This window comes from Rhinopithecus roxellana, chromosome 9 (genome assembly GCF_007565055.1).
Source record: "Rhinopithecus roxellana isolate Shanxi Qingling chromosome 9, ASM756505v1, whole genome shotgun sequence".
Classification (NCBI taxonomy): Eukaryota; Metazoa; Chordata; class Mammalia; order Primates; family Cercopithecidae; genus Rhinopithecus; species Rhinopithecus roxellana.
Genome location: NC_044557.1, coordinates 19,989,087 through 20,002,075, shown reverse-complemented (window position 1 = coordinate 20,002,075; position 12,989 = coordinate 19,989,087). Strand labels below are relative to the sequence as shown.

The window sequence follows — 12,989 nt, the reverse complement described above, 5'->3', positions numbered from 1 at the left end:
GGTCAGGAAGTTCTTTAGATTGTCTTTTATTCTTTTATCTATGCATTTTGATTGCTTAAAACTCTACCTTTGTGAAATGCTTGAAAATATTTTTGCATTAAAATAAAGGGAACATTAAGAAGATAATTTGTTTTAAAGTTCTACTAATTTGGAGAAAATGAAGACTTCAGTGCTCTTTCATTATTATTAACTTTACCCTTTTACCGGTTTTTCTTTTATTCCTATCACTACAGTGTAACTTTTAAATTTCTTAATTTGAAATGTTGATAAATGTTTAAATGCCTCAATTTTTTGTTCAGAGGAAATATTTGGATTCTTATCTTCATTTTAACAGACACATTTTTATTCTTTTTTTTTTTTTTTTTGAGATGGAGTTTCGCTCTTTCTCCCAGGCTGGAGTGAAGTGGTGGGATCTTGGCTTACTGCAACTTCCGCCCCGCCCCCGAGTTCAAGCGATTTTCCTGACTTAGCCTCCTGAGTAGCTAGGATTATGGGCACCCGCCACCACACCTGGCTAATTTTTGTATTTTTAATAGAGAGAAGGTTTCGTCATGTTGACTAGGCTGGTCTTGAACTCCTGACCCCAGGTGATCTACCCTCCTGGGCCTCCCAAAGTGCTAGGATTACAGGCCTGAGGTACTGGACCCGGCCTTACATTTCTATTCTTAAACTACTTTGGTGATAATGATTCTCCTTCTTTGCTTTTCCAGTATGACATGATGGGAAGAAATCAGACTGCTGTGAGAGAAGAGATGATTCTCCTGGCAAACTACTTGGATAGTGTAAGTTGTATTTTCTATCAACCAGGATGATTCTGTCCTATTCTTTCAGTCTCAGAACAGACTTTAAAAATGTCTCATTTTGAGTTCTGATTTTCATAGGGCCTCAATGGCTCAGTCTTTAGGAGGTCTGCTTTCTGGTTTGTTTTGTAACTCTTTTTAATGTATAAAGGATAGTACCAGTGTAGAAGGACTTTGAGAAGAGCAAGAGATTTCATATTACCATTTACTTTATCTTCAGAGTAGCTAGGCTTAGGTGCTTTGGCATTTATGGAAAGATCTTTGAATTCTTGTCGAATGCATCTTATTTTGAATAAGGCTGCCTTCTATCCTGAAAACACGATACGACAATATTTGTGTGTGTGTGTTTGTGTGTGAGTTTGGTTTGAGATTTTGGAGTTCATCCAGTGGGAGATGCTAAATAATTCGATATATGTTCTTATAAGATAATTTTATCTACAAAGCTGATATGAACACCAAGCGTGATAGTGATGATAATGCTGACGACGATGATGATAGCATTCACTTGAGTACTTACAGTGTGCTAGACACTGAGCTAAGTGCTTTACATTTATTAACCCATTTACTCCTCATAGTACCCCTATGAAATTATGAGTTCCACAGTCCTTTTTCTGAAACCTCTGATGTACCTGTGATTAAAATGTTAGATAAAAGTTTAGAAAAACAGTGTGATTCACTCTGTATATAACACCTCTTGGGGTAGCACCTCGTAATCAGACTCACTGATATTTCTGCAGTGAAATATAGGAGTATTTACATTAAATGGGTTAAATGTGGACTGTGAATTGGCTTGCATTATATCAGGGCAAATTTTGGAAACAGTTTTACCAAAAACTTAATTTCCAGAGTTTGTCAGATTTTAGAATAGAAGATAATAAGGATTTTGAATCTCTGTTACTATTTTTTTTTTTTTTGAGATGGAGTCTTGCTCTGTTGCCCAGGCTGGAGTCCAGTGGCAAAATCTTGGCTCACTGCAAACTCTGCCTCCCGGGTTCAAGCGATTCTCCTGCCTCAGCCTCCCAAGCAGCTGGGATTACAGGCATGCACCACCATGCCCAGCTAATTTTTCCATTTTAGTAGGGATGGGATTTCACCATATTGGCCAGGTTGGTCTCGAACTCCTGATCTCAGGTGATCCACCTGCCTTGGCCTCCCAACCGCCCAAAGTCTCATTGTGTTAAAGTAAAGATTGTTTTTTAGGCAGGGGAGTTTTAATTTAAGTAGCCGTGTTACTTCATGTGGTTAAAAGATTTTTCTCACATTCTTTACTATATTTTATGTACTTTTATTTCTCTCTTCCCAGATGTATATTATGTTAAATATTCGAATTGTGCTAGTTGGACTGGAGATTTGGACCAATGGAAACCTGATCAACATAGCTGGGGGTGCTGGTGATGTGCTGGGGAACTTCGTGCAGTGGCGGGAAAAGTTTCTTATCACACGTCGGAGACATGACAGTGCACAGCTAGTTCTGTAAGTTTTTTTTTTTAAACTACTATTAATGAAATGATCAAAATAATAATTTTTGCTTATTTTCTTGCATTATAATTGTATTCTCTTGAGGTTTTGGGTATTCATTTAAATGAGGAAAACTTAGCTTGATGTGGCATTATCATGAGACCTCTTCTGTCTTAGATTCCTGTCACCTTTCTCCCATGTCCTCCTTTTTTCTTGGGTTTACTTCCTCATTTGGGTATAGTGTGTTTTCTACTAGTTTTTTGTGAGCGGATATATGGAAAGAAAACATTTTGACCTCGTGTGTGTCTGAAAATATGTTTTCCCAGTTTCGGAACAGAATTTAAAATTTATCTTAATTTGAGTTCTGATTATTCTAGGACCTGAGTAACTCAGTATTTCCTAGGCATGCTTTGAGTTTCTCTTTTTATTTTTTGAGACAGAATCTCACTCTGTTGGCCAGGCCAGAGTCCAGTGGCACGATCTTGGCTTACTGCATTCTCTGCCTCCCGGGTCGAAGCAATTCTCCTGCCGCAGCCTCCCAGCTAGCTGGGATTGTAGGTGCCTGCCCCCACCCCCGGCTAATTTTTGTAGTGTAGTAGACAGGGTCTCACCATGTTGACCAGGCTGGTCTTGAACTCCTGACCTCAGGTGATCCACCCATCTCAGCCTCCTACAGTGCTGGGATTATAGGCGTGACACTGGGTATAAAATTCTCTCCATGCAATCCTTTTTCTTCACGATTTTGAAGGCATTGCTCTTTTGTCTTTTTTGTCCCAGCATTACTGTTGGGGAGTCTGAAACATTCTGATTGCTGACCTTTTGTATGTGGCCTGTTTTTCCCCCGTCACTGGAAACTTATAGGATCTTTTCTTGGTTCCCAGGTTTCTGAATTTTTCTGATGATGTGTTTTGGTGTGGGTCTTGGTTTTTAGTAAAATCGTATGCTCACGCATCCTTGTACCAGTGAGAATGCCATCTAGTTCACTAGATACTAAAAGGAGCAGGTGTCAAGCATACTCACTATGCCTTGCCCAACCACACCCTCCAAACTGTCTTAACCCCCTCTGTTTGTGTGGTCTCCGTCTGTCCTGTTGGAGACATTTCCCAGATACTTGATGATTTTTAGTTATTTGTTTACAGTTGAGAATGGGGTTCTGAAAAGCTTTTTGGAAGCCTTGAGTCCATGAGTGCATTTTGGGAACTATGAGTTCACTATAGGGTGGTCTGGCTGGAATGTTTCCTTGTCAATCTCCTTGTGTCAGTACTTCTGGTCATCTCCTGGTTGGTCAGATGGCCCAGAGAATGATTTATCCATTCATTTAAAATATATTTATTGGGTGTATACCCCAGGCATTGGGACATAGCAGTGAACAAAACTGGCAAAAATTCCTGCTCTCATGGAGTCCATGTTCTGGTGGAGGAGATTGGCCATAAATGAGATAAATAAGTACACGTAGTATGTTAACCAATGATAAGTGGTAAGGAGAAAAATAAAACAGGGAGGGTAGATATAAAAGCATTGGAGGAATGAGGTTGAATTTTGAGGTGATGTGGCCTGGCCAGGGAGATGCCTTCTGAGTAAAGACCTGAAGGAGGTAAGGGAATGAGTCTGGGTTATAATAATATTAGGGAAGAGAGGTCCAGGCAGAGAGAACAGGTGCTGAGGTACAGGTGTGTAGGGTGTGATTGGGAATCACATGGGGCCCATCCAGATTTTTTTTTTTTTAAGTTTTGGAGACAGAGTCTCATTCTGTCACCTAGGCTGGAGTGTAGTGGTGCAGTTTTGGCTCACTGCAACCGCTGCCTCCCGGGTTCAAGTGATTCTTCTGCTTCAGCCTCCCAGTTTGCTGGGATTACAGGTGTGTGCCACCATGGCTGGCTAATTTTCGTATTTGTTTTTTTAGTAGAGATGGGGGTTTCATGATGTTGGCCAGGCTGGTCTCAAACCTCAGGTGATCTGCCCACCTCGGCCTCCCAAAGTACTGGGATTGCAGGCATGAGCCACTACTTCTGGCCCATCCTGACTTTCATGTTCACCCTGCTCACTGCGTGCAGCTGCCTGTGTAAACATATTCATTTCCTTCGTTATCTGTCTCTCCTCACTAAATTGTGTGAATAAATAAACCTAACGTATTTTAGGAGAGGTTTCATCTAGAAGGTAAAAAGAAACAAACTTGTCTTGGTATCCAGAAAGTGTCTTCATCTGTCTGAAAAAATTAATAAGAAGGGGATAAGGCATAATTATATTCTGATTTTAGATTTTTTTTTTTTTTTGCCATTTTTCTGCCATGTTTTGTAGGTTCTCCTCATCCAGTTGAGATTATTCATAAAATAAAAGCAACATGTTCCTTCTTTCCCCAAGAACAATTTTTAACTTTTACATTTTCATTTAGAAAGAAAGGTTTTGGTGGAACTGCAGGAATGGCATTTGTGGGAACAGTGTGTTCAAGGAGCCACGCAGGTGGGATTAATGTGGTACGTTGTTCTTGATGTTTAAGTTTGGATGTTTGCACTGGGACAATATCTAGCATTTATTGACTGTGTACTTCCTCTCCTGGTCCTTAAAACGATATTTTGGGTGTTATGAAGAACACAGTAGAAGTGGCAGATGGGTTCTTTCCCTAGAGACTGGGTCAAGTTTTTAAATATGTGTTATGTGTTTATAAGCTCTTTTCTTTTTTATTTATTTTACTTTAAGTTCTGGGATACATGTGCAGACTATGCAGGTTTGTTACATAGGTATACATGTGCCATGGTGGTTTGCTGCACCTATCAACCCATCATCTAGGTTTTAAGCCCCACATGCATTAGGCATTTGTCCTAATGCGCTCCCTTTACTTGCTCCCCACTTCCTGACAGGCCCCAGTGTGTGATGTTCCCCTCCCTGTGTCCATGTGTTCTCATTGTTCAACTCCCACTTATGAGTGTAGCTCTTTACTTTTTATGGGTGAAGAAACATGTACTTCATTTTAGATAATTAAATTAGAACCATCAACTTGTTTTCCTATAAACTACCATGAGTAATCTGTTGGTGCTAAAGTGGTTATCTCTTGCTTGAAGGATCCATGTCCATCATCAGTGTGTGATTCATGTTACTTTCTTACTAGACTGAAATGTATAAAGACTGTTGTTGGATGCTTGATTTATCATACAGGCTGTCAACAGTGTAGTGAATAAATTTCCATTTGTGAAAAAGTAATCTGAGCAGCAAAACATTTTCTTTGTGTTCAGAAACCTAATTACTACCTTCCTGTTCTGAACAGTTTGGGCAAATCACTGTGGAGACATTTGCTTCCATTGTTGCTCATGAGTTGGGTCATAATCTTGGAATGAATCACGATGATGGGAGAGATTGTTCCTGTGGAGCAAAGAGCTGCATCATGAATTCAGGAGCATCGTGAGTACTTGGGTTTTTTTTTCTTCTCCTTTATATGGTATTATAGATCCATGTTTCTTACGCTGTGAGGGATATTCATGTCTACATTGGGAAAACAGGAAATGTTATTTCTGGTTCCCTGAAATTAATTACATGACACACCAATGATAAGTCTTTTTTTTTTTTCCAGCCTTTTAGATTCAGGGAGTACATGTGGAGGTTTGTTACCTGATGTATTGCTGAAGTCTATTTTTTTTTTTTTTTTTTTTTTGAGACAGAGTCTCGCTCTGCCACCCAGGCTGGAGTGCAGTGACCAGATCTCAGCTCACTGCAAGCTCCGCCTCCCGGGTTTATGCCATTCTCCTGCCTCAGCCTCCCGAGCAGCTGGGACTACAGGCGCCCACCACCTCGCCTGGCTAGTTTTTTGTATTTTTCAGTAGAGATGGGGTTTCACCGTGTTAGCCAGGATGGTCTCGATCTCCTGACCTCGTGATCCGCCCACCTTGGCCTCCCAAAGTGCTGGGATTACAGGCTTGAGCCACCACGCCCGGCCTGAAGTTTATTTTTAATTTAATAATTCCAGAGAGCTTTAAGAGGCAACACTTACATAGGCACAAGTATGTAACTACACTCTTTCTGTAAACCAATTATAGACTGAAAGTGTAAGAACGTGGCAAAGTTTATATCTGAATTAGAAATTAGGAGGGAGTTTCTGCTAGGTTCAGTGTGGATTAGATTACATTGAAGGACTGTGTGAGAAATTTCTTCACAAACCCCTTTTTGAGAAAGTGCTGCATTGTCACTGTAGGTAGAAGAGATCCTGACATACTTCTGTTTACAAACCCTGTTTTATAGAGATAAAGGTGGGAGGCAAGACAGAGAAGAGGACAGAGAATGGTTAACATTTATTAAGCTCTTTTTATGTGCAGACACTGTTGTAGGCTTTTAAAAGGTGTCCACTCACTTAGTACTCATCAGTGAAATGAGGTGCACATACTTTATCTCCCTTGCAGATGAGGAAACTGAGGTCACACATCCAAATTGCTGACTGGGATTCAAAGTCAGGAAGTCAGAGCCTGTGATCTGATCTTAGAACCCTTTCCTGTCCCAGAGCTACAAAATAATTATAATAGAAGGTCCCATGGTGGTTGGGTGTCAGAAATGTAGATTTCTAATGCAAATTCATTGTAATGCCAATGAGGCTCTTTCCTGATTTAGAAGGCAGGAGTCCTAAGCAGAGAGCTGAACCTAACTGTAGTGCATGCGTGTATAGATGCTGAGCCTGAGTGAAAATTAGATATGAGAGATGGTATCTTTAACAAATACAGGATGGACATGGACATGGTGGCTCATGCTTATGATCTCAGCACTTAGGGAGGATCGCTTGAGACCAGGAGTTCAGGACCAACCTGGGCAACACAGTGTGACCCTGTCTCTAAAAAAAAAAAATTAAAAAATTAATTGGGTGTGTTGGTGCGTGCCTGTAGTCCCAGCTACTCAGGAGGTTGAGGCAGGAGGATCACTTGAGCCCAGGAGTTCAAAGCTGCAGTGAGCTATGATTATGCCACTGCATTCCAGCCTGGGCAACAGAGCAATACCCTATTTCAAAACAAACAAAGAAACAAACACAGATGAAGATTTCACATAGGGAATATCTGTGGCCGCAAGTGTTCATGCCCCTTCCCACCTCCCTCAGGCTCCTGAAGCACTGACAGAGTAATAAAAACTGTCAACCAGCCTTTCAGCTGAAGATCTGAGTGGACAAGACAATTTTAATCACATGCTAGTATAAAGGGAAACACTCAAGCAGAATTTACAGTTTTTGAACAAATACTAGGCTCAAAAATAGATATGGAAGAGTTAAAATAGTACTTACAAAAATCCATGCTTCATAAAAAAAAAAATTAGGTACTTAAGGAAAGTCATATGTTTGTAAAAGATTTCCTGTAGGAGAGGGAAATAAATTTAGGATTTGCTTTGGCCAGCAGTGAAGTTGAGAAAGACGTCAGTTTAGGGAAACAAGAAATGAGTAATGAACAATGAGGTAAGTCAATAGATTAAAATAAAAAAGAAGCATTCAGAGGTAAGGAGGGAATGTTATGAAACAGTGCCATAGTGGAATTTAATATGGTATAGGAAGCAATGAAGAGTGGACCCATACTTTATTCACCAACTTGTCAAACATTTATTGAGCACTGACTTTGCCAGACTTTGTTCTCGGCACTTGGAATACCTCAGTGAGTTACATCGACTCACCCTTGAAGGAGTTTACATTTGAGGGGGAAGACAATCTATAAACATAAGAAAATCAATAATAGAGAGTGTTAGAAGGCGATAAGTGCTATGGGAAATAAAATAGAGCAGAATGTGGAGGATTGGGAGGGCCGAGGGTAGTGAAACAACAGAACAGGCCTCAGTATGACAAAACTGGATGTTAATAACAGAAACCTGAGTGAGTTGGTATTTAAAACCACTCCCCTAAAGTAAACCCTGTGTCAAACAGACTTATATTTAAAATATTTTGAGGAGAATGGTATTTTGAATATTATATTTAAAACTTAGTGCATATTGACATTTAAATATGAAGATAACATAATCTCAGATTTAAGGTATCCATCATTTTCCCCAAGGGAAGAGTCAAAAAAGTGTGTTGTTGTTGTTTTTTTGGTTGATTTGAATGTGTGTAAACTTGCTAGGGATACAGTAGATAGAAAGGGAGTGAACTGTTACTGGATATTGGAGAGTCTCTGTAGCTACAGGGGAGACTGACCCCATAGGAGTTGAGGTAGAGGGACACTGATAACATGAGGACACTGATAACATGAGGTAGAGGGACAATGATAACACTGATAATAGAGAGGATTCCAGGGGAATTATTCAGCGTTATTCTCCCAGTGACTTCTTATCTCTTGAATAGAAGTGGCCAAAGTGAGTACCTATGTCTTGTCCAGCTTAGTGGGAAAGCTTTTGATTTTTCACTGTGGAGTATGATGTTGGCTGTGGGCTTTTCATAGATGGCCTTTATTACATTGGAGTGATTTCCCTCTTCCTAGTTTGTTGAGATTTTTTGTTGTGAAAGAATGTTGAATTTTATCAAATGCCTTTTTGGCACCTGTTGAGATGATTATGTGACTTTGATCCTTGATTCTGTTAACGTGGTGTTAATACATTTTTGTGTGTTGAACCATCCTTGTATCGCAGATATAAATCTCACTTGGTTAGAGGGCCTGATGTTTCTGATGTGTTGTTGAGTTCTGTTTGCTAGTATTTGTTTCGAGGATTTTTACATTTATGTTGCTAGGGATATTGACTTATAATTTTCTTTTCTGGTTGTCTCTTGTCTGACTTTGATATTAGGGTGATGCTGGGCTCATAAAATGAGTTTGGAAGTGTTCCTTCCTCTTCAATATTTTGAGAAGACTGTTTTTTTTTTTTTTTTTTTTTTTTTAGCAGTTTTAGGTTCGCAGAATAATCAAGAGGAAAGTAGAAAGACTCCTCTCATATACTTTCTGTCCCCACACTTGCATAGTCTCTCCATTTCAACATCCCTAAACAGAGGGGTATGATTGTTAAAACTGACAAACCTACATTGACACATGTTGATTTCTCAAAGTCCATACTTTATGGTTCACTCTTGGTGTTGTGCATTCTATGGGTATGGACAAGTGTATGATGATAAGTATCCCTCATTATGGTATCATACAGAATATATCCATCGCCCTAAAAAATCCTCTGTGGTCCACCTAGTCATCTCTCCCTACCCCTCCAACCCTTGGCAACTGCTAGTCTTTTTACTGTCTCTGTAGTTTTGTGTTTTCCAGAATATCATATATTTAGAATCATGCAGTATGTTACCATTTTACATTGGCTTCTTTCACTTAGCAATATGCATTTAAGGTTCCTCTGTGTCTGTTCATGTCTTGATAGCTGATTTATTTGTAGTGCTGAATAATATCCCATTATTTGGATGTACCACAGTTTGACCATTTACCTACCGAAAGACATGTTGGTTGCTTCTAAGCTTTGGCAATTATGAAAAAAGCTGCTATAAGTGTCTGTGTGCAGGGTTTTGTGTGACCAAGTTTTCAGCTCCTTTGGGTAAATACCAAGGGATGCGATTGCTGGATCATATGTTAAGAGAGTATGTTTAGTTTTGTAAGAAACTGCCAAATTGTCTTCCAAAGTAGCTGTACCATTTTGTATTCCCACCAACAGTGAATGAGAATTGCTCTTGCTCTACATCTTTGTCAGAATTTGGTGTTGTCAGTGTTCTGGATTTTGGCCATTCCTGTAGGCATGTAGTGGTATCTCATTGTTTCAATTTACATTTCCCTGATGACATAGGATGTAGATGATCTTTTTGTGTGTTTATTTGCCTTCTGTATATCTTCTTTGTGGCGTCTGTGAAGGTCTTTGGCCCAATGTTTAATCAGATTGTTTCTTTTCTTATTTTTTAGTTTTAAGGAGTTCTTTGCATACTTTGCATGAGTCTTTTATCAAATATGTCTTTTACAAAATATTTTCTGCTAGTCTGTAGCTTATTTTCTCACCCTTTTAATATTGTCTTTCACTGAGCATACATTTAATATTTTATTTTATTTTATTTTTGAGACGGAGCCTCGCTCTGTCGCCCAGGCTGGAGTGCAGTGGCCAGATCTCAGCTCACTGCAAGCTCCGCCTCCCAGGTTTACGCCATTGTCCTGCCTCAGCCTCCCGAGCAGCTGGGACTACAGGCGCCCACCACCTCTCCCGGCTAGTTTTTTGTATTTTTTTAGTAGAGACGGGGTTTCACCGTGTTAGCCAGGATGGTCTCGATCTCCTGACCTCGTGATCCGCCCACCTTGGCCTCCCAAAGTGCTGGGATTACAGGCTTGTGGCACCGCGCCCGGCCCATTTAATATTTTAATTCTTTCATGGACGATGCCTTTTGTGTTGTATCTAAAAAGTAATTACCATATCCAAGATGATCTAGTTTTTCTCCTATGTTATTTCCCAGGAATTTTAGAGTTTTGAATTTTACACTTAGATCTTTGATCCACTTGGAGTTAATTGTGGAGGATGGATGTAAGATCTGTGTCTAGATTTATTTATTTTTTGCATATGAATATCTAGTTGTACCAGCGCCATTTGTTGAAAAAACTATCTTTTATGTATTGCCTTTGGTCTTTTGTCAGAGATCCGTTAGCTATATTTGTGTGGGACTCTTTCTGGGTTCTCTGTCTTGTTCTATTTGTCTTTTGTTTTGCCAGTAACACAGTCTTGAAGCTTGTGCATGCATCACGTAGTTCTCATGCCATGGTTTTCAGTTCCATCCGGCCATTTAAGGTCCTCTCTACACTGTTTATTCTAGTTAGCCATTTGTCTAATCTTTTTTCAATGTTTTTAGCTTCCTTGCAACGGGTTTGAACATCCTCCTTTAGCTCGGAGAAGTTTGTTATTACTGACCTTCTGAAGCCTATTTTCTGTCAGCTCGTCAAAGTCATTCTCTGTCCAGCTTTGTTCTGTTGCTGTGAGGAGCTGCAATCCTTTGGAGGAGAAGAAGCACTCTGATTTTTAGAATTTTCAGCTTTTCTGCCCTGGTTTCTCTCCATCTTTGTGGTTTTATCTACCTTTGGTCTTTGATGCTGGTGACCTACGGATGGGGTTTTGGTGTGGATGTCCTTTTTGTTGATGTTGATGCTATTCCTTTCTGTTTGTTAGTTTTCGTTCTGAGAGTCAGGTCCCTCAGCTGCAGGTCTGTTGGAGTTTGCTGGAGGTCCACTCCAGACTCTGTTTGCCTGGGTATTGCCAGTGGAGGCTGCAGAACAGCAAATATTGCAGAAGAGAAAATATTGCTGCCTGATCCTTCCTCTGGAAGCCTCATCCCACAGGGGCACCCGCCTGTATGAAGTGTCAGTCGGCCCCTACTGGGAGGTGTCTCCCAGTTAGGCTACATGGGGGTCAGGGACCCACTTGAGGGGGCAGTCTGTCTGTTCTCAGAGCTCAGACACTGTGCTGGGAGAACCATTGCTTTCTTCAGAGCTGTCAGACATGAACATTTAAGTCTGCAGAAGATTCTGTTGCCTTTTGTTCACCTAGGCCCTGTCCCCAGAGATGGGGTCTACAGAGGCAGCAGGCCTTGCAGAGCTGTGGTGGGCTCCGCCCAGTTCGAGCTTCCTTGGCAGCTTTGTTTACCTACTGAAGCCTCAGCAATGGCAGATGCCCCTCCCCCTGCCAGGCTGCTGCCTCGCAGGTCGCAGGTCGATCTCAGACTGCTGCACTAGCAGTGAGCAAGGCTCTGTGGGCGTAGGACCCCCTGAGCTAGGCGCGGGATATAATCTCATGGTGTGCCACTTGCTAAGACCGTTGGAAAAGCACAGTATTTGGGTGGAATTGTCCCAATTTTCCAGGTACAGTCTGTCACAGCTTCCCTTGGCTAGGAAAGGGAAATCCCTCGACCTCTTGCACTTCCTGGGTGAGGCGATGCCCTGCCCTGCTTCAGCTCGCCCTCTGTGGGCTGCACCCACTGTCCAACCAGTTCCAGTGAGATGAACCAGGTACCTCAGTTGGAAATGCAGAAATCACCATCTTCTGCGTCTGTCACACTGGGAGCTGCAGACCGGAGCGGTTCCTATTTGACCGTCTTGGAATGGCAACACAGTCTTGATTACTGTAGCTTTAGAGTAAGTCTTGAAGTCAAGTACCACCAGTCCTCCAACTTTGTTCTTCTTCTTTACTATTATATTGCCTATTCTGGGTCTTTTGCCACCCCATGTAAACTTTAAAGTCAGTTTTATCTATATTCACAAACTAATTTGCTGGGATTTTGATTAGGATTGCATTGAATGTATAGATCAAGTTGGGGAACCGACATCTTGACAATATTGAGTCTGCCTGTATGTGAGCATGAAATATCTCTCTGTTTATTTAGTTCTTTGATTCTTTCATCAGATAGTGTTGTAGTTTCCCCATAGAGATCTTATACATATTTTGTTAGATTTATACCTAACTCTCATTTTTGGGGGTCCTAATGTACCTGATCTTATGTTTTTAATTTCAAATTCTACTTGTTCGTTGCTGGCATATACGAAAGCAATTGACTTTTGTATCCTATAACCTTTCTGTAATTGCTTTTTAGTTCCAGGAGTCTTTTTCAATTATTTTTGATTTTATACATAGATGATCATATTATCTCTGTACAAAGACAGTTTTTCTTTCTTTCCAGTCAGTATACCTTTTACTTCCTTTTCTTTTCTCACTGCAGTAGCTAGGACTACCAATAATCTGATTCTGCTTTACCTTCCTCACATTTTTTTTTTTAGTGTTGACAGTGTATTTATTTTTATTTTTAATAGTTATGCTTCTAAAACATATTTA

The 12,989-nt window shown here is 40.5% G+C and overlaps 1 protein-coding gene across 2 annotated transcripts in view; it reads left to right on the top strand.

Moving 5' to 3' along the window:
- Positions 1 to 12,989, top strand: part of ADAM9 (ADAM metallopeptidase domain 9) — a 119,821-nt gene that overhangs the window by 25,236 nt on the left and 81,596 nt on the right. For both annotated transcript variants that reach the window (XR_004059244.1, XM_010385249.2), the window contains exons 8-11: positions 711 to 782; positions 2,104 to 2,273; positions 4,651 to 4,732; positions 5,521 to 5,654. Coding sequence is in view for 1 of the 2 variants with exons in the window: in XM_010385249.2 (XP_010383551.1) it covers positions 711 to 782; positions 2,104 to 2,273; positions 4,651 to 4,732; positions 5,521 to 5,654 (458 nt within the window). In the remaining variant the exon portion in view is untranslated. The remainder of the gene's footprint in view (positions 1 to 710; positions 783 to 2,103; positions 2,274 to 4,650; positions 4,733 to 5,520; positions 5,655 to 12,989) is intronic.